General features: G+C 37.5%; 1 protein-coding gene across 4 annotated transcripts in view; it reads right to left on the bottom strand.

Annotated features, from left to right (window-relative positions):
* Positions 1-26,422, bottom strand: part of MME (membrane metalloendopeptidase) — a 109,469-nt gene that overhangs the window by 27,431 nt on the left and 55,616 nt on the right. For all 4 annotated transcript variants that reach the window (XM_074190786.1, XM_074190787.1, XM_074190788.1 and 1 more), the window contains exons 9-16: positions 24,605-24,739; positions 21,573-21,674; positions 18,346-18,482; positions 18,142-18,235; positions 16,182-16,310; positions 13,931-14,029; positions 10,074-10,154; positions 5,589-5,692 (exon numbers count right to left, since the gene is read on the bottom strand). In XM_074190786.1, coding sequence (XP_074046887.1) covers positions 5,589-5,692; positions 10,074-10,154; positions 13,931-14,029; positions 16,182-16,310; positions 18,142-18,235; positions 18,346-18,482; positions 21,573-21,674; positions 24,605-24,739 — 881 coding nt within the window. The remainder of the gene's footprint in view (positions 1-5,588; positions 5,693-10,073; positions 10,155-13,930; positions 14,030-16,181; positions 16,311-18,141; positions 18,236-18,345; positions 18,483-21,572; positions 21,675-24,604; positions 24,740-26,422) is intronic.

The raw sequence follows: 26,422 nt of genomic DNA, 5'->3' as shown, positions 1-26,422 counted from the left end.
CAGACCTGGGGGAAAAGGAAGCACTAGAATACTTGAGAATCTTCATGAGCTGTTCAGGCAGATACATGGAGAAACATTTGTCTGAAAAAAAGGAAGGAAAAGAAAAGTCTAACATGTGAGGGGGGGAAAGATGGAAGAATGGGAGTGTGAGGTTTCACTTAGTATCTGGGTCCAGTTGAAATCCTTGACAGGCATCCCTCTCTTCAAGTTACCTCAAAGAGCCCTTGGGAGCTTCCTTTACAGAGTTGGAATGTTCTCAGTTACTAATGATAATGTCTTTTGAATATGATCCATGTACAATAATGTATGAAAGTCAACCTTGAACATGTTAATTCCCCATCCCCAATGGCTTTCTTGAGCATTAATTAAAAAATAGTATTTAGCTGATGAAAACTTTTTACCTCTAAAAAGAATGCAGCCAGGGAAATGCTAAAGGCTGATTTGTGTTGGGTTTGGTGGGTGTGCTTGGGGGATTATATGAAATATTCACCTTTCACCCAATGACAAAGAGTAATTTTAGCTATCTGGCATCAGCCCTGCTTGTCCCTTATTTAGTCATCCATCCTGAACAAGTTATAGTAATAAATTACCTAAGGGATAACTTCCTGACGACCAGAATTAGCCAAGGGATGGCTATCTGTGTTGGGGGGGGGGTTATTTGAAAAACATAAAACATAAAAATCAAATAAAAAAGAAAAAGGAGTTGAGTCATTAACTCCAAGGGAACAAGAGACTTTCTCATATATTTTTCCTCTTTATTCACTTTGCAGCACTGCTAAGAATTACAGTGGAAAATAAAAAAGGAAGCCTTTCCAGACTTTTCTCCATCCTCTCTGATCCCTTCTTCTCATCTCCCAAATACTCATAATAACTGAGTTTTAGGAGAGGAGTTGAGAATTCAACTCGCCAGTTTTGTAAATGTCAAGATAAGTCATGGCTACCGAAGGGAGCAGAATGAAGAGAACATTGTCCACATAAGTAACAACATTCTGAGTTGACCAGCTGTGATGGCAGCAGCTCCTCTCAGCAGTTCAGAGAACTAGGAAAACCCTGGGAAACCTGGTATAGACAACATCATCCACATCCGGAGGAAAACAAAATAAAACAGAACAACCCACAGAATCCGAATGGATACTATATTCATTTTCTTGAAACTTCTCATGTTTTTCCTTCCTATACCATGGTTTTCCTTTTCTTTCCTTAGTCCGAATTCCTCATACACAAAATGAGTAAACATGTCAAACACAGATGAACATGTACAATGTTCCCTAGACTGCTATTGAGGGGAGGAGAGAAGTGGTAAAAAAATGGGAAATGTGATTATGTATGTGGATGAATGTTAAAACTTTCATAACATGTAATGGGAAAAACAAAATTATCAATTAAAAAGATAGCTGGTTTGAGTCCTGACTTCCAGATCAGGCTTTCACCACCTTGCCCTGCCATCTGCCCACCACTCATCCTCTATTTCTGGTAGATCTGGACAGACAGGAATGAGAGACACTTAAGAGACCAGACTCTGTATATTTAAATCTACATAAACTGTCAGGGGATATAACAGAGAACCTCTAGATATAGGAGAACCTCTAGACCAACCACATGATGTTAGGAAACTGAGGCCAACTTGAGAAAACTGGAGTCATTTGACGCTTAGGTGCTTTAACTCAAGTTTCACCTCCTCTAGGAGAGCCCTTCTGACTATCTCAACCCATGTTCCTTCCTTAAGGAGTGAGTCTTTTCATTTCTTTCCATCCCTAGTACATAGCCCTATGCTTCACATAGAAGGAAACACTTACTCAATTTCTCTGACTTCCCAATGTCATGAAGGTAGGAAGTGGATCACAACTGAGATGTCCTGATCCTAGAACTGGGCTCACTTCATTACACTATACTGCTTTCACACAACCTTGTCCAGGGCTAATTACAGCCTTGTATTGTTTCCTGCTCCCTTCACCTCCATGAGTCTACCCCATCTATCCAAATGCAATACTCTGAGCCAACCGCAGAGCAGTTCACAAACAAGAGATTCAACTTGGATGTGCTCTGCTCCCCAAAATAATTACTCCTTTGCCTGGGATTTATCTGCATATTGTGTTTTTCTGCTGTCTGAAGACTTTCATTATAGTAAGCAACGAGTTTAGGCTTGAGTTTTGCCAATTTAGTTCCAGAGGTTTGATGCATTAGAACCCAGGGGCATATGGATTGAAAAATTCACTGTAGTTTATGAAAAGTAACTCAATTGCTCAGCAAAGCATGGTTTACAAGTATTGGCACCATGCATCATGTTTAAGACCATGGAAAATTTTGTTCGGAGGAATCCCAAGGATAATCTGAAGTCAGAAAACAGAAATGATGGAGAGCTGCCCAGGTTTAGTTTGTTTTTTATTTCATGAGGGCTCCTGTCTGTTCATCCAAAAAGGAGTTTAAATTCTCAGCTCATATACCAGAACAATGGCACATTTAAAGATGCTACCAATTCATTAAAACATAAAGAACATGATTCTCCTGTAAAAACGTAATATATCTGAAAACTAGAGGGAAAGGACATCACCAGCTACTCAGTCCAAATGATGCCTGGAGATCTCTATATAATATCCAAGCTGTGGTCTTTCCAGGCTTTGCCTGGAGGCTTCTAATGGTGCGAGGAGTGGGACAACCCACACAGCCTGGAGGTGGCCCATTCTGTATATGACAACTCTAATTACCATGAAGGTTTTCCTGAAAGCATACTAAAATTTTACTCTCTTTTTATGGCTGCCTGTTACTTCTACTTCTGCCTCTTGGGACCAGAGAAGTGGTCCAAACTGTCTTCATGAGACAGCTCTTTAATATTTAAAGTCAGCTATCAACAACCCTCTCAGTCTTCTCTCCGGATTAACCATCAGTTCCTCCAATTAACCTCAGGGAGCATGAATTTCAGACAGTTCGCCATCTTGATTATCCTCATCTGAACAGTCACTAGTTTAGCAGGGTCTTCACTAAAATAGGGTGCTCTGAACTGAGCACAAAAACTCCTATAGTCCAAATTCTTGAAATCCTACATTGAACACCCTGAGATAATGCAAGCATGATAACTTTTTTTGGTGATTCATCCTTTACCCAAAGACTAGAAAGCACAATCAAGGGAATAATTTACATTTAGGCAGACTTTCTGATTTCCTCAATTCCTGGTCTCTGGGTCAGCTGTACCATAGACAGACTAAACAATCAGTTCAAGGTGGTAGAAAGAACCCTGAAGTCAGGAGGATCTGAGTTCAAATCAGGCCTCAGACACTTGATAATTACCTAGCTATGTGACCTTGGGCATATCCCTTAACCCCATTCCCTGCAAAAGCCAAAAAGAAAAAAAATGAAACAAATAAGGTAGTGACTGGTCTTGATTTCCTGTGAAACATCTTAGATTTGCTCAAGCAGAGACTAGATGACACCTTCTTGGGTATGTTACTTTGGTCTAGATGGTCACTGAAGTTCCTTCCATGTTTCTGATTCTATGGTGACTCAGTGGTCCATAGTAAGCTCTTACTAAAGACTTCACTAACTTTATGGATTATCTGGATATTCTTTCCTTCTTAAATTTTTTAGATTTCATTACTTGTACTTATATAACCTGCCCTTTCCTCTCCTCCAATGAAATGGTATGATGGGTTCCCCAGGGAACCCATTACCCAAAACAGCCTATTCTGTCTCTCAACTTTGACTGATGACATCTACATAGCACAGCTCTTCAATTTAAATTGAGAGAATTTTGGAGACATGAAATGTGTTCTGATGGATGAAAAGACATTTTCAAATTGGAGAAAAGCTACATAATAAGGTGATTTTCTTCTCAGATTGACAGGATGATCTTCCCAATGAGTATTTTAGGACTTACAAATCCAAGGTGTGGTAGCTGTAGCATTAAGTGTACTTATCCTCTGACCTTTCTTTTTCTACAGCTGGGACTCTCAACAGTTAGCTCAGAAATGGTATGATGAGTTCCAGATTCTGTCAGACCAGTTGATTGCTGGCTCCCTCCCTTGCCCTTAGGGCAACTTGTGTTGCATTGCAAAGGCTCAGAACATTCTACTGCTATCTGGGGGTATCTGTCAGCCAAGCCATGGAGGGACCTAGGTCAAATTTCAGTGTGTACACCTAATAATGAGCACACTGCCACCATGGAAAAGAATTTATGGAGCTACCTGCTTCAGCATGATGCTGTCCTAGGGATACTAGAAGGAAGTGAAAGCTGCACAGTCTCTACCCTCCAAGGGTCTGTGCTTAGGGAAAGGCTAAGATGAACAATGAGCAGGGTAATTTATCTACATATAGGTAAAATAGTTCTTTACTCAGATTTTAAGGACCCAAAAGACTAGAAAGGCTCTTTCCTTCGAAGGAAGTCTCTATTCTCTGAACTCAGAGAATACTACCTCTGATGCTTACCACCTGGACGTGTGCCAATATCATATCAGTGATCCCCTCAGTGAATGAGGATGAACTTGCCATCTCTAGATCTATTATCCATTAGATAAGATAAGATATTGTCAGACTCTTTTTATAGATGAGGTAAGTAAGGCTCTGAAAGATCACACCCATTAGCACACATGGTAGTAAATGTTTGGGGAAGAATCACAAGATCTTTCTGCAAGTCAGTTTGGTTGTGGTGTCTAGAGGACAGAACCTCCAGTAAGGAAGACAAGTTCAAAATCAGGTCTCAGAGAGTACCTGTGAGAACCTGTGCAAGTCAGTGGGTGCCTCATCTATAAAATGGGGATAATTGATATTACTAACCTGCCGGGATCATTGCAAACAGTTGGACACAACTTAAATGAGTATAACAGGGGGCAGCTAGGTGGTGCAGTGGATAGAGCACCAGCCCTGGAGTCAGGAGGACCTGAGTTCAAATCTAAGCTCAGACACTTAATAATTATCTAGCTGTGTGGCCTTGGGCAAGCCACTTAACCCCATTGCCTTGAAAAAACTAAAAAAAAAAGTATAACAAAAGTCAAAACAACCCAGACATCTAACCTTTAGTATATATCACAAAATATGACCTTAGTCTTTCTAAGAGTGGTAGAGGAAAACAAAGGTATAATAGCAAGTTTGTGGTAGAGTTTTGAACCTGTTTTCTTCTTCATGAAAGCAGTCTGGAATGGTAATAATGATGATAAATAATAATAGCTAATAATAATTCTGGGAGGTATGGGTTATTATGATTTTTAGTTTACAGAAGAGAAGATTGAGGCAGACAGAGGTTTCAGTGACATACACATGACTACAATGATATAATTGAAGAGAACCAAATAAATGCCAAGCAAAGACTGCAGCCATAGTGACCAGGCTAGACTCTGGATTAGATTAGGGACTTTCTCAGACCCTCTTGCTGTTCTTTGAAGAAATAGTGACTTCTGGGTATGGAACAGGGAATAATTCTTAACTACAGATTTGGGTATTTTAGGAGAATTCTTCCCCCCCACTGCATTTTTTTCTTTCTTTATTACAAGGGATATCTTACTAAGACACAGATCTGATGGCTTAAGTCATGCAAGCAAAGTGTATTAAGCACAATTTCAATGGAAGGCCAGAGAACATACAAATAAAAATATACATACTCTTCCTTGTCCACCTTTTCTCGAAGTTTCTTCAGCTGTTTATTTTGGCCAAACATCAGGTTTTTTAGGATATTCTCAAAGTATTCTTCCTCTTTGTATTCCAGCTTTGTAATATAGAAAATATGGCTTTAGGTTAGAAATATAAGAGCAACACTTTGCTTTTATATTATCTTTATATAGTATCAAGTCATCCATGCATCTCTTGCATGGGAGAATGCTTTCTCAAATTCTATGAGCTCATACAACCTCCATTGATCAGCAATGAAACTAAGCAGCAATACAGCCTTTAATTATTTTCCAAAGAATGAAGTCATAGAATAATGAATGCTAATACATTTATTAAATCACAGAGAGAAGTGTCACATTGTTGTCACAAAAGAATCATCAGTGAATGAAAGTCGAATGGATAACAAAATGAAGTAATGATTGAGAGCACTAGGACAATTGACTGAGATTCATTCATTACATTACCAATCAATTAGTTAAATGTACAAATAGAGAGGTGAAATGCCATAAATTTTCTTTATGTTTTGAATGTTGTGAATATATTTCATAGATTATGACGTGTGATGACACTCTCATTTTGAGGTAGGCTAGTTTGTCTCTAAATGGACTCATTCATCCTTTAAAGGTGACTTGACCTAACTGAAATATTGGGAACAATACTTCGGGAAAAATCTCTTGGCAGTGCTGATACAAATGACTTGAAGCAGGGAGAGTGAATGATTAGAACGAGGCAATTAACCCTGTTAGAGGACCTCTGTGAGATGTTCACGATGCCAATCCTGGCTTTGAGGAATTCACAGTCTCAGAGCTAGGAGGGACCTCAGAGTTCATCAGATCTAATGCTCATTCATTAGCAAGGTAGTGAGAGCTCAAAGAGACAATTCCACCTCAAAAGAACATATTTGATCATCTTCAATTCTAATAACTTCAATTGATGTAAAGTAATTCTTTGCATTTAGGCAAATCATAGCTACTGTCAAAAGAATTCATCTACAATGTATGCTTTAAACATGTTTTACTACCATGTCATTCAAACCAATCCTCATATACCATGTTTACATAGGATCTAAAGTTGATCTAGAATTCTAGCTTTCCTCAATGAATTTCAATTATTTCCATAATATCAATCCTGTCCTCAGTACAAAGTGATATCAGACTGTGCATTCCACTCTTTTAATGCTTTGACATTTATTCCAGGGTTTGAGTTTTGGCTCAAAGAAGTAGTTCTTGAATTTCCTTCTTTCTATTCTCCTACCATACCAATCTGAGAACTACTGTGACCCTGTAACCCTTGTTTCCCATACCATCTGTCAACCAAAAAACAAAACAGAAACAACTCATTTACAAGGAAATTTCTGTCTTCTGAGGTGGACAAATATTTTTCTCTATTGTGACCAATTTAAAAGCAATAAATCCAGTTTCTAATTATACTTTAGCTAAAGAGATTTGGGGATTTGCCTCTGTAGATTAGCAATTAAACTAAGCAGTAATAACCTTTTATTGTTTCCAATAAACTATATATGCAGGTCCAAGCAGAAACAAATGAAGGATCCAAAACTCATTTACAAAGATCTATCCTTTCCAATACACTCTTATTAAGATCCATTCAGTAAAAACATCATCTTCTTGTAGTTCACTCATTCTGACTCTTCATGGCCATATTTTGGGTTCTCTTGGCTAAAGTGGTTTGCTATTTCCTTCTCAAGAAGAGGAAACTGAGCCCAACACAGTTAAACAACTTGGCCACTCACATGACTTGTGTCTGAAACTGGATTTGAACTTAGAAAGATGAGTCTGATGCCAAGTCTATTACTCTATCTGCTTTACCAACTAGCCACCCCTAAAAATATCCTCTAGACATTGCCAGTGAGAAAGTTAATAGATGTCATAAGGATCTTGCAGTGGCTAAAGTTAAAAATACTTGGTTTTAATAGACATAATAATTTTTGATAAGGATGGGGAATGGTAAGAAAAGTCTTCGGGACTGCATTCTCTCCCTTTGATTCTGGGTGAGATTCACTTTGGACTGTGGGATGGATCACAGTGAGGGAAATGTCAGTGCTGACCCAGGAGATGAAAGGGACCACTGCATACCTCCTCCTATCTTTGTCTTTCCTTCCTTCTGTCTCTTGTTAATCAAACATGCAAATTACATAGGGAGAAAGAAAGGGGAGAAGAGAGGGACAGAGAGAGAGAGAGAGAGAGAGAGAGAGAGAGAGGGAGGGAGGAGTGGAGAAATAAGAGAGAAAAGGAGAAAGAAAGCAAAGAGAAGAAAGAAAAAAAGGGGAGGGTGAGGAAGAAGGAATGAGGAGGGAAATGGGGAAATGGTTTTAAACTTCTTGAAAGAAGGATTGGTTTCATTTTTTTGAGTTCCAGACTCATACAGTCAATTAATAAATGATTGTTGAAATGAATTGCATTGGGAAAAGTAGAGTCAAATGATCCTAATTTCGTATTTTTAAATTTCATCAATATATTTTTAAATTTATAAACATTTATTCATTTTTTTCTCTCCTTTTTTTTAAAAAAGGAAATCAACATGGATTTATTTATATGATTAAATAGGAAGATTCTGACTGGCTTGAATTCCCAGTCCAATGTTTTCACCCTAGGATTAAGAATTCTGTTTACAACTGACCCAAATCCCCATTTGGGATGCTTTGCTCCCTCGTTTTGAGCCTGGATGTTGTGGAAAAATGTAGATTTTAGGTTGAGGTAGTCTACATATCCTGTCATTATTCCTCTGAATTCCCTGTGGAGATAATTCATTTTTATTCATCCTCACTGTGTGTGTGTGTGTGTGTGTGTGTGTGTGTGTGTGCATGCATTGTTTGTAAGAAGGCAGAACCCCAAAATATGTTCCCAAAAGATGAGAAGAGCAGAGGGAAATGGGATGTTTCCATATGAGGGAATGAGCTCCAAATTTGTGTTATTTGAAAGAGATCATACACGCCAACATGTAAAAATCCCAGAGTTAGATTCTCTCAACTCTTTAAAATCCCATTCTCTTTTGGGACTCTCCTCCAATTAACGATATGGGAAGATGCTAAAATAGTTTTAGCCATGCCTAAGTTTTGCCTGTAGGATTCTAGCCTGAAACAATGGAGAACAATTTCAGAGGCACAAGTTTTGAGTTTGGTATCATGAGTTTCCACTGATGACTTTGGTGGGTTGATTCTCTTTCTTTCTCTTGGCCACATCCCCAGTTCAGTTCTCCATCACCTGTTTCCAACTGTTATAATTCGTCTGCCCTGCTCTATTTTCCCCACTCTGATCTATGTCCGTAGAGCTGCCAAAATAATCTTCCATGTCACTCTCTTATTTAAATGACTCTCTTTTGCCTCTAAAGAAGAATATAAACATCTCAGTTTAGACTTTAACAAGCTTCATTTTCCAAGTCCTTTGGAACTATTTCTCACATCATTCCTAAGACATTCTGGAGGAGTTAAGATCACAGTTCTCCTGCCTGCTCCTATTTGTACAGATTGTCCATCTCCCTTTCCACGTCTCTCATTTTGAATCCTTCAAGACTTTTGGTCAGGTCCTTTGCTTCCTGATTACCCCAATTTTTTAATTCTCTCTCTCTCTTCTGGTTTTTAATCTACTCTGCTATCAACTTCTGTTTTATGAGTACATTCATCTCATTCAGATTCACAGTTGGGATTATTAACTGTATATTTACCTCAATCCTCTCTCCCTAACCCTAACCCTAACTCTCTGACTCTCTCCATCTCTCTGTTTCTTCTCCCTCTCCTCACTGCCCCTGGTAGCTATCATTCCAGGAAAATATAAACTTGAGGAAATGAAGGCTGTTTCACTCCAGTCTCTGAATTCTTAGAGGATTGTATAGCACCTGGGCCATAGTGCTATTGTTCTTCTGCAATTTTAGTTGTGTCCTATGCTTCATGATCCCTTTGAGGATTTTCTTGGCAAAGAGACTAAAGTCGTTTGCTATTTCCTTCTCCAGCAGGTCCTAGTAGATGCTTACTAAATATGTTTACCTGAATTATTATTAATTCTTTGTAAAATTATTATGTGGGGGCAGCTAGGTGGCACAGTGGATAGAGCACCTGAATTCAGTTCAAATTGAGCCTCAGACACTTAATTACCTAACTGTGTGATCTTGGGCAAATCACTTAACTCCCATTGCCCTATAAAAGCAACCCCCCCCCCAAAACCTCATTATGTGGACCTGTGATTTCATTGGTCCAGGGAGAGCTAGTGAAGAAGGCCACTCTAATAATGTAGATCAGAAAACTTTGTTGTACTTTTTGTGGTGCCCTGAGAAATAGAATGACTAGACTCACAAAACGAAAATTTCTAGGAAAGGAAGAACATTTTTAAATAAAACATAACATATATATATATATATAGTATATGTCAATATAACCAATATATTGTATATGCCAATATAGCCTACTTTAAATGCAATTCCACCAATTCTGAGCATCATTTGTCCCATTCCCTTATAACACTTACCTCACTGTACTCTTTATTCAGTTTATCTTCATTTACAATGATGTCATCAGGGTAGCCAATCCTTTCCTTAATTGCCATGGCCTATAAAATTGAGAAGATTGAATTTGGAAATTAACTGGAAAAATCTAAAATAAATATGACATTTCACAAAGAACCTCATTATTCACAAAAAATAATTCTTGATACCCATGTACCTTCAAGTAACAGTCCTGTAAATAATAGGTTCCCATGATGAACTAAAAAAAATCTCATTTTCAAAAAATCCAAAGGTTACTAAAAACAAGACAGTGGTTAATTTTTACAAGGGCTTTCTCATTGTTGCAGCTTTCTCAAAAATTTACTCAAAATGAAAATTGAGAAGGCACCACTCTATATATGAATCTGAGTTTGATGAAATTGTTTTTCTAAAGAGAGGTTCTTGCTTACATATTATGTGGGAGCTGATGGTGTGGGCTGCTATTCCAGTCTCCTGTAATCATCTTTCCACTACATTAATCTGATGGAGAAACAAAAAGTGTTTGAGCTTGGGGCAACTCTTAGTACAATGTTAGCAACTCCACGCTTATGTCCTCAATAGAGTAATTTTTCAAGACAATGATTGTCCTTCAAGGTCAAGGGTATTGTTTCACTGAATGGCAAAGATGAATGGTCCTTCAGTATGATTGCCAGCTCACCTCACCTACATATTAAATACATGCCAAGTCGTACCAGGATTATTGGCACCTTGACCTGAAAACTTCAGTGAATTTCTCATCTACATATTGCAATTAATTCTCCAAAGAAATTTCTATGATATAAATACAACTATTCATTTGTCTATTATATCTTTGTAATTAATTCCCATTGATTTGATTTCAAATCAATGTGCCATCACAATTATGGAAGCTCCTAAATCTCAAAATCAATGAAGAGGACTATTAAGTAACATTGCAGTAAATGCAGGAATGCTGGAGGATGAGTTTTCTTTTCCATGTATAGTAGAGTATGAATCATATAACGTTTAGAGAATAGAATGATATCCTTCACTCTATGGTTTTGTCCCTTTATTAAAAAAATGTGGGGAGCACATAGAATTTTCATAGAGAGTTAAGTCTAATGGCAATTAAGACAACCTATATTCTGGAAAGTTGAGTCAGCAATCGGATGAGGAAAGTTCACTTTTGAAATGCTCCTGTCTACACAGTACAACAGTGATGACAGGAATTGTTGCTACCTGACCACAGGAAGCTCTTTTCCCTTCAGTCTTTGGCCCTCCCTTTAAAAAGCTGAGAAAGAAAAGGCAAACCACTCTGGTAGTTTTGCCAAGAAAACCCCCAAGTAGGGTCATGAAGAGTTGGACATGACTGAGGAGAGAGAAGGTAGTCTCAGAAGGCAAACTAACAACTACAGGGTCTGGGGGAAGCTTGAGCTGATAGTGAAGGACCCAAAGATTCTAATAAAAGAGAAGAGACAGGTTGCAAGGGAACGGCTCAAGAGAAGAGATCGAACTGGGAAATGGCATGGATAATCAAGAGCTATTGTTGAGAACCTCTCTTACAAGTAGGGAGACCACCACAGCTTAATTGAATTTGCAGGACATGACCTCATTACTCAGTTGCCCATTTGGATCCAAGGGTTCTCATTCTGGGCACTAATGAATCCTTCCATTAGAGACACAATTCAGGAGACCAAAAAGCTAAAACCAAGACTCTGAAACCAAAAAAAAAACTCTTTGGGTCTGGCCAATAAACAAAATTGAAGTCTACATCTCTCCAACTTGTTTATACGAATAGGAGAGACATTATCACAATTTGTGGAAATCCAGGCCAAATATTTCTATTTCTCCCTTGGGTCATAAAAGGAGTCATAATTGTTTGGTACTCCTCGTGATTAAGAATAGAATTGATCTTTGATACAGATTTGGTCAACTGAAACTATTTCTTATCAACATCTTAATCCAAAATGACCCACTACAAGAGGACATAGTGATCCCCAGGTGAGAGTGGCATTGTTTATTAACTTAGCACTTAGAAAAATTGATCTGAAAGAGTCAGGGCTACTTTCAGATGGGTCTAATTCACTTGTAGTGAATCACTTAGGCAGTGTGAAACCTGACTATGTGTATGAGGAATCCAAAATCTGCACAATTGAATCTTTTGATTCAATTGTACAACTCAACTCTAGGTATATGGGGCAGCTAGGTGGTGCAGTGGATAAGAACACTGGCCTTGGAGTCAGGAGGACCTGAGTTTAAATACAATCTCAGATACTTAATAATTACCTAGCCATGTGCCTTAGGGCAAGTCACTTAACCCTACTGCTTTGCAAAAACCACAAAAAACACCCCCCATAAAACTATAGGTGTCTGAATGTGTGTGGACACATGCATGTGCCTATACATATGAACCCTATATGTGCATTTATCTTGTTAGAATATTTAAGCATAGAATATACACATAAACCATACTAGGTCTGCATCACATAACTGTTTTTCTTACATACATTTTTGTAATGTTAAGAGTTTATAGTATAGATGTATAAATGTATTCATAATCACCAATACAAAAATGCATACATATGTAAGTTCCTTGGGGGGAAACAGGATTTTCAGTTTTTCATTTGTGATCTCAGTGCAGAGGGATTGACAAATGGCAGATCCTTAAAAGATTTTTGATGCAAGGAGAAATTTGTTTGATTAAGAGTTATGGTTTCATCAATATAAGGAATTTCTAGTGGGAAATCTTTGTCCACCCAAGAAGACTAGTAACTTATTTATAACGTGTAGGTGCAGAAAGGTGAAATGGTAGGAGGTGACATGGAATGGATGAAAGAGAGATTCCTCATTTCCATGGCCTGAACTCACATCCTGCTGAGGGACTGACAAATAGCAGATACATAAAAGATATTTGATGCAATGAGAAATTTTTGTATGGTTCAGAGTTATGGTTTCATCAATAGAAAGAATCTCTAGTGGGAAATCTTTGTCCACCAAAGCAGACTAGTAACTAATTTATAATTTGTGGACTCACAAAGGTGAAATGGTAGGAGGTGACATGGAATGGATGAAAGAGAGATTCCTCATTTCCATGACCTGAACTCACATCCTGCTCTTACTGGGGCTAAGTTGAATGCTCCAGGTCGGATAAGTACTGCACTGTAAGTAACACCATCTAGCACTCCCAGAGACACAATGCATATAGTGGGTTTAGATTGTACCTCTGGGACTTATTATCTCTGGTTAAATCACTTTATTACTAATACAAAACGGTTGGAATGACTACGTTTTATATCCTGTGACTCCATGATGGAGGATCCAAATAAAGTTTACCCTCTACACACTATGCCAGGTTGCCTCTCTCAACAGCATAGAAACAAATAAGAACAATGATAGTGGCTACATCATGCTTTGAATCTGCCAAACGTTTTTGTTTAAAATTCCCATTTTACAGGTTAAGGAACTGAGGTTCAAAGAAATGATAATGTCTAACCATACATCTCAACTTTAAAAAAAATAGAATATTCCTTTGCCAAGACTTAACAACAGCTTATCTGGAAATGGTTTTTCACCTGGACATGGGAATTTTGCAGTTCAGTTGGGGACTGAACATCCAAGCTGTGTGCATAGATCAGAATTTTGAGAAAGGTTGCAAGGGACCAAAAGAATTGTGATCAGCAATTGTATCTTTCTTATCGAATAGAAACCAGGCTGTGACTACACAATGGTTTCAACGATTTAAAAAGGAACATATATGTATGTATATAGGCAGGCTAGTATTTGCAGCAATGAGAATTTTTGATTCATGACTGTGACGCTTTCCTTTCTGGGTTATGCTTCTACCCGCAACCCACCTCCCTTGAAAATTCTCCCAGGTCTTTACCTTTTCTTCTGCTTTTTTTTTAGTCTCAGCATCCATCCAACTGAGGTCATCTAAAATCTTAATGAAAACTTCCCGAATCTGAGCAATCAGATCATCCACCTGAAACAAACCAAATACAAGGTGAAGTAAGAGGATCAGTCCATTCTGTGAAGAGCTTCTCAGGTTCCTAGAGAGGCTCAGTGGGATATATCGTAACTTTACAGCAGAATGATGCTGTCTAAGGAAAGAGAAAATTAGAATCTCCATTTATGAGTCAGTTTACTGCAGTTGGTACTAGAGCCAAAAATAAAAATGTGTATAGGATTAAGGATGTCAGTATTTCTCAGGACTATGGATGACAATGTCCTTTGAAGTTTTATTTGTTTGTTTGTGTTCAAAGGGGTGGTTTCATCTGCACCAGGAAGTGTGGTTATACCTAAGCATACTTCAGTGACTGTGCAAAAGAAAAATCTTGAAAACATACCAAAAAACCTGCTAAGAGCTGACTGTGGGCAAGTAATTGAATCTCCCTGAACCTCAGCTGTTATTTGTAAAATGATGTAAGTGGACACGATCGCCACTCGGGTCACTTTCAACTCCAAATCTACTATTCTGTGAGCCAAAGTGTCTTATTATTGCTGCAAAACAGTCTAAGCAATCCTTAGAAAATAGCAAAGACTTTGAGAATGATGTGGCAGCCAGAAGGGTTGTTATTGATTTTTCTACAATTTGATATAAGGTTCCTGAAGTTGGAAGAAAAGGGAGAAATTCAATTTTAAATTGCTCTAAAGAAAAAAGCCCCAGTAATGAATTGCTGGAAAGTCATTTCAGAATCCATGTGAGCCAACTTGGGAATTGATATTTCCTTCTTCTGTTCAATTTTACAGATGAGAAAACTGAGGCAAAACAGGCTTAATAGTCTTGCCCTTGGTCAAGCTATTTATTATTTGAGACCATATTTGAACTGTCTCTGCCAGCTAACTGATCAATATAAAAAATGATGTATTGAAGACTTGGAAATTGCATTTTTCTTCTTTGTAAACAGATGCATCTAATTTGGAATATGCCTAGAACTTTTAGGCATATAGGAAAGTTTTTCAGCTATGTTCTCTATACATTAAACATCCACTCAGAAAAATTATTTTTCTTTTTTCTTTTTCTGGTTAACCCAGACGTCTTTTCTCCATTGAGGAAAAAATGACCTTTGAAAAAGATGTTAACGTATTGAAGAAGAGAATGACAATGTTTCCCAAATTGTGCTAACATAATATTAGACAAGCTTGCACACATCACAAAGAGTTAAAAGTTTACCCAAGAGATGGTGGGATAATTCTTAATTTAAACTCCATTAAAAACCTATGCTTAGGCATATTAAAATGGAGAATTTGGCAAAGTTATACTTAATATCCAAAGTAATAGAAGTGTAATTTTATGATAAAGAATCAAGGAACATATATCAAAATCCTTGGAACAATATACCAAATCATTGGAATACAGCAAAAGACAAATTTAGCATTAAAATAAAAAAGAATAGGAGCAGCTAGGTGGTGCAGTAGATAGAGCACTGGCCCTTGAGTCAGGAGAACCTGAGTTCAAATGTGACCTCAGACACTTAATAATGACCTAGCTGTGTGGCCTTGGGCAAGCCACTTAACCCCATTGCCTTGCAAAAAAACCCCACTAAAAATAGAAAGTTTTAGGACTCATTGTAAGGTCAACTCATTATCTTACATCATTTTAAGATAAATATTATTGTCTTTTTTATTTCAATTTGTGAGTAATTTACACAGCTTTTTGGTCAGACAATGCTGAAGTCACTGTGGTTACTTTGAATTAGCCTAGATACTTTAATTGAATGAGATATGACAATGGCCTCTGACATATTGGCAGATTCCTGCAAAACCAGAGATGCTATGAAGACTGTATCTTTTTGGTTGTGCTATTCCTTCAAACATGACCACCCTAAAATTATAAAGACATTACCAGCTAAGTTTGAAATGCTTTCCAGAAGTAGTATGTATCAACTAGCACCTATGTGTCTTCTGTTTTAGATGCTTTGAAAAAGCAGAAGGAATTGAAAAAGCAAAGTTTCATGGGCTTTACATTGATTAAAAAAAATGAAAAGGACCTAGTAATGAAAGTTATAGGAAGAACAAAGAAAAAATTACAGACTTCATATTCTTTGAATAAGATACTTAACTAATTTCTGACTGTTGCCTTATATTGTTGAGTACAAATAAATAACCCAGTCAACTGTGCCAAAAAACATTACCACGTGTTTACTGTTGCCAGCAAAAGCTTCTTGCACATAAAGCCGTCCGACAGCATTTTCCATATTCCCATTGACATAATTAACACAACGTCGCCAAGTGGCTGTTTCAGCGGTTGTACCATAAAGAGCCTGTTGAGGGGAAATACAAAATAGAACTTGTGTTGGTTTGTCCTGAGAGTCAAGGGCTTCAACTTAAAACTTCATGGAATTCTATGATTTGAAATAATTTTGGGCAGCCAGAAGGCTCAGTGGATAGAGCACTGGCCCTGGGGCAAGGAGGCTTGAGTTCAAATCCAGCCTCAGATGCTTAATAATTGCCTAGCTGTGTGACCTTGGGCAAGTCATTTAACCCCATTGCCTTAAATAAATAAATTTTTTTTAAAAAACCTCTTAAATCTCAAGAGAGACTCAAAAAGACCCAATGTAAGGGAAAAGTACCACTCAGTTTAACTATTTGCCTAAATTTTTTCAGAAATTTGGATCATTGTTAAAATGCCTCCTTAAAACCCTCTGATGTGGCTACATGTTAATATTTTTCAGGACTGATGTGGAATATAATACTTTGTCATCATCCATGTTGTTAATACAAATGGGAATTAAGGTCCAAAAGACGTAGGGACAATATTCCATCTTTGAGAGGGGTAAGATTTTGGATCAGTCTCTAATAAACAGGAAAATATTCCTGCCTTTTCAGTCTAAATTTTCATAGCTAGAAGCATCACGATGGTGTCCATTCGAGTACTGACCAACTGAAACTGTCCTCTTTGAGAATCTCCTGAGTTTAAGGAATCTTCATTACACTTGGCAAGTAGCTGAAAGCTAAACAATCCAATGAATCTTCACAGATTACTTTCAATATGGCACTCTCTTGTTTTAAATATGGTTCAAGATATGCCTTTTAGGTTTTCTGCAGGCACAAGTAATGCTTATGGATTTCAGGGCTAGATAGTGTAGTAGGTACATTTCTGGACTAGAATCTAGAAAGTTCTTAGTTCAAATCTTGCTTCAGACACTTACTATGTAACTCTGGGGATGTCACTTAGTTTTCCCAATTGTAATGTAGTGATAATAATGATATTATGATGAAATGATAAAATACCTATAAAGCACCTTGAAACTTCAAAAATTATATATGCTATTATTATTATCATCACATAGTTCATTTGCATAAATATCTGAAAATACTTGTTATTAGAAAACATTTATGGCACATTCATTATGATCTCAAAAGACTAGCCCTGACATTCTAGTAGCCCTCCCTTACCCTCATGTAGAAACCCAATATGCTTGCTTCAACTCTAGGGCCCTTTCTTTGGATGATTGGTATCCATTTGTTAATGAGAGAGTTGCTCTACATCTGGCAGTCTGAAATTTTTTTTGTTATACACATCTATGGAATAAATCGTTGAACAATCTATTGGCAAGCAAACAGTAACATATATTGGCTCATAAAGGAAAACAAAATCTATTTATTATTAAGTTCATGGGTCCCATTCTGCTCTAGAAGACTAAAACTGCCTCGAACTCTGAATCTGATAGGGCTATAGCATGAGCAAATGTCTCTGGATTTTCTTTACATTATACACTCTCATGGACATGGAAGTTAATTACCTTATTGATTCCAATTTTAGCAGTGACACCAATGAAGTCACCATCTTTCTTATAAAAGAGACAGACCGCTAGCCAGTCTTTTAGCTAGCACCTCGGACAGCACCTGACACAGAACAGGCACTTCAGGGCCTTCCCACACACACTTCAGGAGATGTAAGATGACTATCCTCAGTGTAGCAGGACTTTTTTTCCCCTCCTAAGTGACATATTTAAACTTGGGCTAGACAGCTAGCACTTGGCATTTTTCCCCCTTGCCAAGTTCGCCATATTCATGTGATGGACACACCAAGGTCCCCAACTTTGGATCTCTTTAAGCTTAAGTCTTAAGAAGAGAGAGATTTTTCTTCACCTTCCGGAAAGCATTTCTTGACTCCTTGTAGGTTCGGCTGAGGCTGCTTACGAGATCCATAATGAACCGCCAGGACATTAAATTTTGAAGATCTCTGTATAAAAAAACACCACCACCCAGCAACAAGAAAGATGAGGCTGCAAGGCTTCTAGAGAATATAGTGACATTAAAGTGTGATTCATGAAAAGACAGGCAGGCACCTACCTGGGAGAATATTTGGTAAGAATGAATTTAAGTTTGATTAAATATTCAGGAGCATACACAATCACATCTTCCTCATTTGTAACACTAATTTTCACAGTTGACATGATTTCATTTGTGTAATTTGCCCAGTTGAATGGCTAGAAAAAAACAGGGGTTATGTGTTTAGTAGTCTGGCCATTTCACTACAAGCTTCTAAGATTCTAGAAGGAAATAATAGCATAATACACAGTGGCTACGTATATCACTAGTGGATTAAACTGATGAAACTGATACTTATCTGACAACCTTTTTTCCCTTATTCACTCAATCAGCATTTTTTTACGTGTCTACTGAGGCGTTGACTGAATTTTTGAAAAAAGGTGTTAACAATTCCTGCTTTCAAGCAAGTTGTATGTATATGGGTATATCCAACGCATAAAGAAGGCAATTTGGGGGTTAAGAAACTATTGACAAGAGTCCAGTATGTCATAGTATGCTATGGGTAAAAGGGGGAACAGGAGCTAAGTCTTCAATTGGCAGAGGGGAGGAGGCAGGTTATTTCAGGTATGGTGTATTCCCAGCTTTGCCAGTGCAAAGGCAAAGATAGGACACGGGATAGAAAGCAAAAAGAGATAGGAGATAAAGAAACACATAATGAACAATAAGAAAGATAGTGTGGGGGCATTATTATTTTGTTTCTGAAGGGGAACAGGGGTCACATTGTGAAAAACTTCCCTGAGGATAATGTAAAATCCATTAGGACAAGAATTTGAATCTCCAAAGCCTAGGGCAATACTAGATGCACAGTAGGCACATAAATAAAGGGCTTGTTGATTGGATAAGGCTGGTAGGATTGAGTAAGATTTCAGTGGCCATCTAGTTCACAAATTTAAAAAAATCACATATGAAGGAAGTTCCATTCGACCTTTACTTTTACTTTCCCAAGGAAACCCATTCCACATTGGAATGCTTATCATCATTATCAAGTTTTCTTGCCTATATTTACCTTTTTTGCAATCATTTTTCCTATATTCTCTCTGAAACCAATTAGAATAAATCTAATGGTTGTATCAGATTACAATTCTTCAAATTTTTAAAGATTTATCAAACTCCTCTCCCACTGTTTGTTTTCCTCTCCAAGCTAAACATAGTTATATATTTGCCCACTCTCATATGACATGGACTTGAGGCCCTTCATTGTTCGAGATCTTATCCCCTGGATTATCAAGTGCCTTTGAAAATTCGACTCCCAGAATTAATACAGTTTTCAAAAATCATGTTTTCTGAAAATGAAAATGAGGTTTGTGGATGCAAATATTTTGATAGAAAAATTACTTAAGAAATCACTTTGTTATTTCTATGATTAGAGAATACACAAACAGAAATTTGCCTGAAATTCAACTGTTGGATACCATTTTCTCCCAACATAAAATGAACATGAAATTTTCTCAGTGAGATGAACTGATATTTTCCATAAAAATAGTTCTATGTAAAAAGCAGATACTGATGATCAAGCATGACTTGTAAAAGCAAATAACATATTTTAGCGACATTTTGATTTCACACCAAGAGGAAATGAAATTTTAATTTTACAATAGAAAAAAATTATCTCAAGAATACTATCACACAAGGACAGTTAAAAGAAAATGAAAATACCTACATGCATATACATGCATTTAATCCACCAATGTTATGCCTACTTGATTCTTCCTGCTAATTTCTATTCAAAGAGTTTAGAATCAGTGCTATGATTGTGGATTGTTTTCTTTGAGATAAAGATGAATGGTTACTCATTGATTAGAACAGATTGTAATGTTGGCCAATGGAGACTGTGAAAACTTGGTGAAGCTTCAGAACTTGGTACAAGTTTGAAGGGGAGGCTAAGAGACTCAGATCCCTCTAGTCACTTAAGATTCAACCCAACAATCTCTTCTCAGAAAAATGGAGTGGAGTGGCGTGGAGAAAGCCTATGAAGGCTTTGGTTGGAATTCAGGTTCTGCAGAGCAGATGAGAGAAGACTGGCAAATATGGTATAAAGCAGAAAGGTGCTTTCTGTGGAGCACTGGCCTGAATCAGGAAACTGAGTTCAAATTTGACCTCAGATACTTGATACCTACTAGCTGTGTGGCCTTGGGTGATTCGCTTTAACTCCATTGCCTTGCAAAGGGAACAGTGATTGTTAGCCATAAGGGCAAGTGTCTATGGTCTTTCAGGAGTGAAATCTGTGGTGCTAACTCGTCTGGTCTTATTCCTGCTGGTCAAATTATCATGTTTCCTCACTCTTTCCTTTAAAGAATAAAGTCTGGATTGTGATTTTATTAATATGAGGAACTCTTGTTTGGCAATGCAGATCAACACCTGCAATACAGGTACACTTGCAGTTATCTAGGATTCCAGGAAGGTAAAGTGACGTGACCAGAGAGTTGTCTAGAATACTGGGCAGTTTAAGTGACTTACCCAGAGACACATGGCCAGCACATGACAGGAACAGGACATGACTGAACTCAGTTTTTCCAGCTCTTTCAACATCATTTTGTGGCCTCTCATCTTTCATTATGTTCAACTTGTGCAGATGTGTGTGTCAGTCTGTGTATGCATGAATGGTCATGTATAATGGTAAGGGGCATTAGAGGACATCCAGTCATACCCCATCAATTTATATTTGAGGAAATTAAATTAGTAGAATGCATCTTCAAAGTCAAAGAGATCTGAATGGCTGAGTTAAGATTGAATCCAGTCCCATGGCCTCCAGATGGATGGTGTATTGCCTCCCTTCTATGCCTTCTACTCTACTCCATTCCATTCATTTCTAAACCATTCTCTGTAAATGGCTAGAGAAATTTCTAAGATTAAGTTAAATTTCTGCCCAGACACAAGGGACACATCTGAAAAACCACTTGTAAATAGGAAACATTTCATACAAAAGCCATTTAAAAAAAAAAGGAAGATTTCCTCAGGCTCTTCCCATATTGGTCTCCTATGGAGTTCTATTGGACATATGAAAGGCTCAAATCATTACTGGTTTGACCCATAAATTTTTATTCCTCTAAAATTTCTACTAAGTAAATAACAAATTCATATATGTGATCATATAGCTCTAAGTTGCTTTTAAATTCATTTTGAAGGTCAACAGATTTCTAAGGATGATATGTGCTATTTTTTTTTAAAGAAGATAACTTATCTTAAAGTTACCATTTTCAGGAAATAGCCTAATGAAAAATATTTGAAAAGGAGTAATTAATACTCACCCGTCCATTGATCTCTAAGGTAAAGTTGTTTTGAACCTGAGATAAGGTCATTTTATTATAGAGGAGGTTCGGGTCATTCCGGTCTTCAGGTTTAGTTGTAGCCTACAGAAGTAATTGCAGTGAATTATTTATAACTGAAGAAGCAGAGATTTCTTAGCACATGGGACTCTTATCTACCTAAGCTTGTGTTCTGTCAGTCTTGTCAAATCTATGGGACCCCTTTGGAAGCATGTGTTTGAACAACTGGAGAAAATGCTCGTATTCAGTTAGAGATGTGAAAAATGAAAGATGTAATCTTTTTTTCCCACTCCAGTCCATGGACTATGTGAAATCTGATTACAGACTTCTGTTTGCAGACCCTAGACAAAGAACTCTTGCTTCAACAGGACTGTCTACAATAATGGAAAAAGGATAACAAAGAAATGTTGGCATGGACAAGCTTTTGATTGACTCTACCATCAATAACAAATTTGTTACTTACTTTTAGCATCAGGAAACTACACCTATCCTTTGGATAAGAATGTCAAGATTTCACTAGAATGGCTTTTTTCTTAACAGGTTCTTTGCTATCTGGCCCTTGCTTCCAAAGCTTGAGAAATTATCTCTAGCTTTCTTTCCCTGAATTGTGAATTAGGAACCTCAGCCATTCCTCCAGTCACTTCATATAATAATAGTTCTCTTGGACATGAATGACTATATATTCTGCTATTAACGAACATGACCCATGTAAAACATAGTAATAAAATTGACAATAAACTATTTGTGTATTTGCTGCAGAATAGGAGATTTAAGTCACAGGCAAAGTCAGAAAGAAAGGCCCCTGAGGGCAATGATAGTTTTTCTTTCTTCTTTAGTAACTCCTCTCTCCAAACTTAACAGATGCTCATTTATATTTATTTGTATTTATTGAGCTTTCCATTCCTTTACCCATAACTTCCTTCCACTCATAGTTCAGCTATACTGGTGTACTGTTTTATTTTCATTTTTTTTTTCAGAAAACTCAATCTCCCATTTAGGTGCCATTCATTGAACTATCTTTCATGCCTGGACTGTTCTTTCCCCAACCTCCATCTCTTGGAATCTCCAGTTTTCTTTAGGCCTAGGCTATAAACATCTTTCTTTATGAGGTCTTGCCTAGTCCCTTCCAACTGCTAGATCCCCTCCAAAGTTGACTTACATTTGCTTTCCATATGAATATATAGAAATGAACACATACATATTGTCTCCATTAGACTCCTTCAGACTGTAAGGTACTTGAAAAGTGAGATTGTTTGATTTTTGTCTGTGTATGCCCTAATAGATCATGAATGCCTACTCACACAATTCAGTCTTGAATAAATTCAAGAGACTCATTTGGAACTCATGGGAAAACTTTCTGATAATAAGACCCTGACATGGTCATTATAACGAACTTAGTTCTTGATGGATACAAGAGTAACCTCTAAGAGTTGCACTTTGATAGGAGAAAAGTAGGGGTGATCTCTTCTGGATTCTTCTGGCCAGCAATAAATATTATTAAAAGCTTATTATGTACCAAGCATTGTTGTAAGCAAATGGAATTGTTGTTCAACTCTAAATGCCCCCTAAGGATAAATTTGGGTGGCCCACTGAAGGAAAATGACTTGTCAAAAATCATATACCTATTACTATCTAAGTCAGAACTCAAAGTCAGTACTTCCTGATGCCAAGGCCAGAGGTTACCTGGCTTGTGTCTAAGCAGTTTTTAAAGTTATTTCAAGTATTTCAAGAATTCTTCAAGGAAAAAAAGGTTTGACTGAAGTTATCCAGAAATGCTATCTCCCCAAGGCTTTCTACAATCTGACTCCAATTTGCCTCTCCTATTTGGTTTTACATCACTCCCTTTCATATACTTTACATTTTATCCAAGAAGGGCCATACATTTATTTCCGGAACCATTTCAGGCTTTCATGCAAGCCACTTCCTATGAATGAGACCCATTCTCTCCTGCTTTATACTCAGTGTTACAGAATCTGAGCAATGGGAGAGGGTTCCAGGGATTATGCAGTCTATTCCATAATCTTTTCATTCTAGATACCATCTCTAGTAAAAGGCTTCCTTGTTTCCTTCTGTCTGAAAATGAATTCTCCCTGTCCAAATTTTGGGGCAGCTTGGTTGCACAATGGCTAGAGCACTGGCCCTGGAGACAGGAGGACCAGAGTTTAAATACAGCCTCAAGGCTCTTATTACTTAGCTTTGCAAAAATAAAAAAAAATAAAGTAAACAAATTAATTTTTTTTATTAATTTAAGTCAAAGTGACTTACCCAAGCTCACATAGCTAGTTAATTAAGTGTCTGAGACTGGATTTGAACTCAGGTCCTGCAGAGCCAGTGCTCTAGCCAATGCAACACCTAGCCTCCCCACTCTAAATTGTCTTAAAGCACATTGTGATAAGAGATATTCTAATTTACATCTCTCTCCACCTCTGTCCTATTAGGTAATAAGCTTGAGGGAAGGGATTCTATCTTATATAACTTTATAGTTGCCTTTGTATCCTAAAAGGTTGTAATGTTTTGCATGTAAAAAGCACTACAAAAATGTTAAGTTAGACTTAAGGGCAAAAAAAAAAATCAATCTTAGTAGTGACCTTGTATTAACTTTAGAGGAGAGAAATCCCCCAAAATATGAAGGATCTTTCCAGATCTCAAATATCTCCTTTATATTCACACTTTGAACAAAAGGATCCCTAGCAGATATCCTAAAACTTAAGGACATCTTTCAACTAATCCTTGTAGCCATTAAGAAGAATAGACTTTTCCCAATATTTGGTAAATTTTTAATCTCCTGTGCTATTACTACTGAAATAATACTGTGAAGTAATAAAATAACCCAATGAGATCTTGTAAGGAAGTAGAATTCTTTCATTTCAAAGGTTGAACGTTTTCTATTACACAACCCTGATTTGCTACCACTTAGCATGAAATTGGTCTTTTCTCCACCAAAACCAATCTTAGGAGAAGAAAGGCATAGAAATGAGCTGAATTGGTACTGGGTGGAATGGAAGATACTTTACATTGGCAATCTCTTTTTCCAACTCCATGACTCGATTCATTTCCAGGGCAATCTGGGTCTCGTTGATGGTCAGTCCTCTATCTTGGCGGATCAGTTTAGCCATAGCGATCATGAAGTTCACATAGGCTGTGCAAGCCTGTGGGGGAAAAACAATTGAGGGTTTTGGACATTGATCATAAAATACTTGAGAACATGATACAAGTCAGAAAATTCCTTCATGAAGACCCCTTAAAAGATATGACTCATAATGAGTCATGAACCAATTAAAATCACATCATTAGAAACCTCCATAGGAGAAACAAAATGCCACCTTCTATCCATTTTGCCATCAATTTACCTTTTTTATGTTGTTTTTCTTTTCAAGGCAATGGACTTGCCCAAGGTTGCACAGTTAAGTAATTATGAAATGTCTGAGGCTGGATTTGAATTCATGTCTTCCTGACTCCAGGACTGGTGCTCTATCCACTGTCCCACCCAACTGCCCCAATCCCATTTGATTTTAAGTTGCTTTCCCTCAAAGAGCTTGTTTCCTTGGGATATGTTATCCCATTCTATAGATGACAAAATGGATAGATACGTGGTATTTTATTTCTCCTATGGAGAAAAAATCCAATTTTATTCTATCAGCTTTCCAGATCTCAAATGTCTCCTTTACAGTCAGACTTTTAACAATAGGAATCTCTTCTGTGGGTTTACCTCCACCCACCCCCAACTCACTTTTTGAAAGTCTATTGAGTTAACAGAAGCCTAATTTAACTTCTGATATGAAGCCCAACTACCACTTTGCTGGAACAATTCTCTTCAAAGTTACCAATCACCTCTTGACTGTTAAATCAGTTTTTCCCCCAGTCCTTTTCTATTCTACCCAGTCACACACAGAGATGCTTTTGACCTTTCCCATAAATCTCCCAATTGAGAACTCATTTCTGACTTGAACCTTCCTTTTAGTCTTCTCTTTAGCTCATTCCTTCTAAACCTCATCCTTGCCATGACCTTGGGTCTCTCTATCTCCTTCACTCTTTCTTTTGAAATCTTGATAATTAGTTGCGCTTAAAGTTGTCCTTCACCAGTCTATCTGCTTGTCCTAACTCTACTCATGCCAAGCAAGACCAAATCCAGGTTACTACAAATCATCTGACTTCTCTGCTCCTATTGTGGTTGCCAAACACACCAACATATTCAAGGGTTCTACTAATACTTTATGCCATGTAATCTGCCATATAGCAGTTCTTTTAGCTCTTCTCTAATTGACTACCTTGTTCTCCATCTGTGGCTATCACAAACTTTTCCTTTCATGAAGTCGCTTGTACCACTTCCTTCCCATTCTTCTTAGATTTCATGAAGGTTTCACAAAGGTCTCACTTTATACTTGACCAAGAAAATGGAGCAAACTTTCTCTTTTAACCAGTTTCTGAACTTCAAATCCCTTCAAAATCATCCCTCGATTCCCCCATGCCCTTTCCCTTGGACAAGCCTCCAACTTGATCTCATCTGTTCTGATCTCCTCTAGTAATTTGCCCCTTTGGATCATTCTCACTTCATCTCACTCTTTTTTTTTTAGTTTTTTTTTGCAAGGGAGTGGGGTTAAGTGGCTTGCCCAAGGCCACATAGCTAGGTAATTATTAAGTGTCTGAGACCAGATTTGAATTCAGGTCCTCCTGACTCCAAGGCCAGTGCTTTATCCGCTACGCCACCTAGCCACCCCTCATCTCATTCTTAATGTCTCTTTACTACTGGATCTTTGTCTTTTACCTTATACCTATACCAAAATTTCCATCCTCATTATAATCAAGATTTCTTAACATGGAGTCTATATTGA

The sequence above is a fragment of the Macrotis lagotis genome, chromosome 6, assembly GCF_037893015.1.
Source record: "Macrotis lagotis isolate mMagLag1 chromosome 6, bilby.v1.9.chrom.fasta, whole genome shotgun sequence".
Lineage (NCBI taxonomy): Eukaryota > Metazoa > Chordata > Mammalia > Peramelemorphia > Peramelidae > Macrotis > Macrotis lagotis.
The sequence above is the reverse complement of the archived record's forward strand: the minus strand, read 5'-3'. Positions and strand labels throughout refer to the sequence as shown.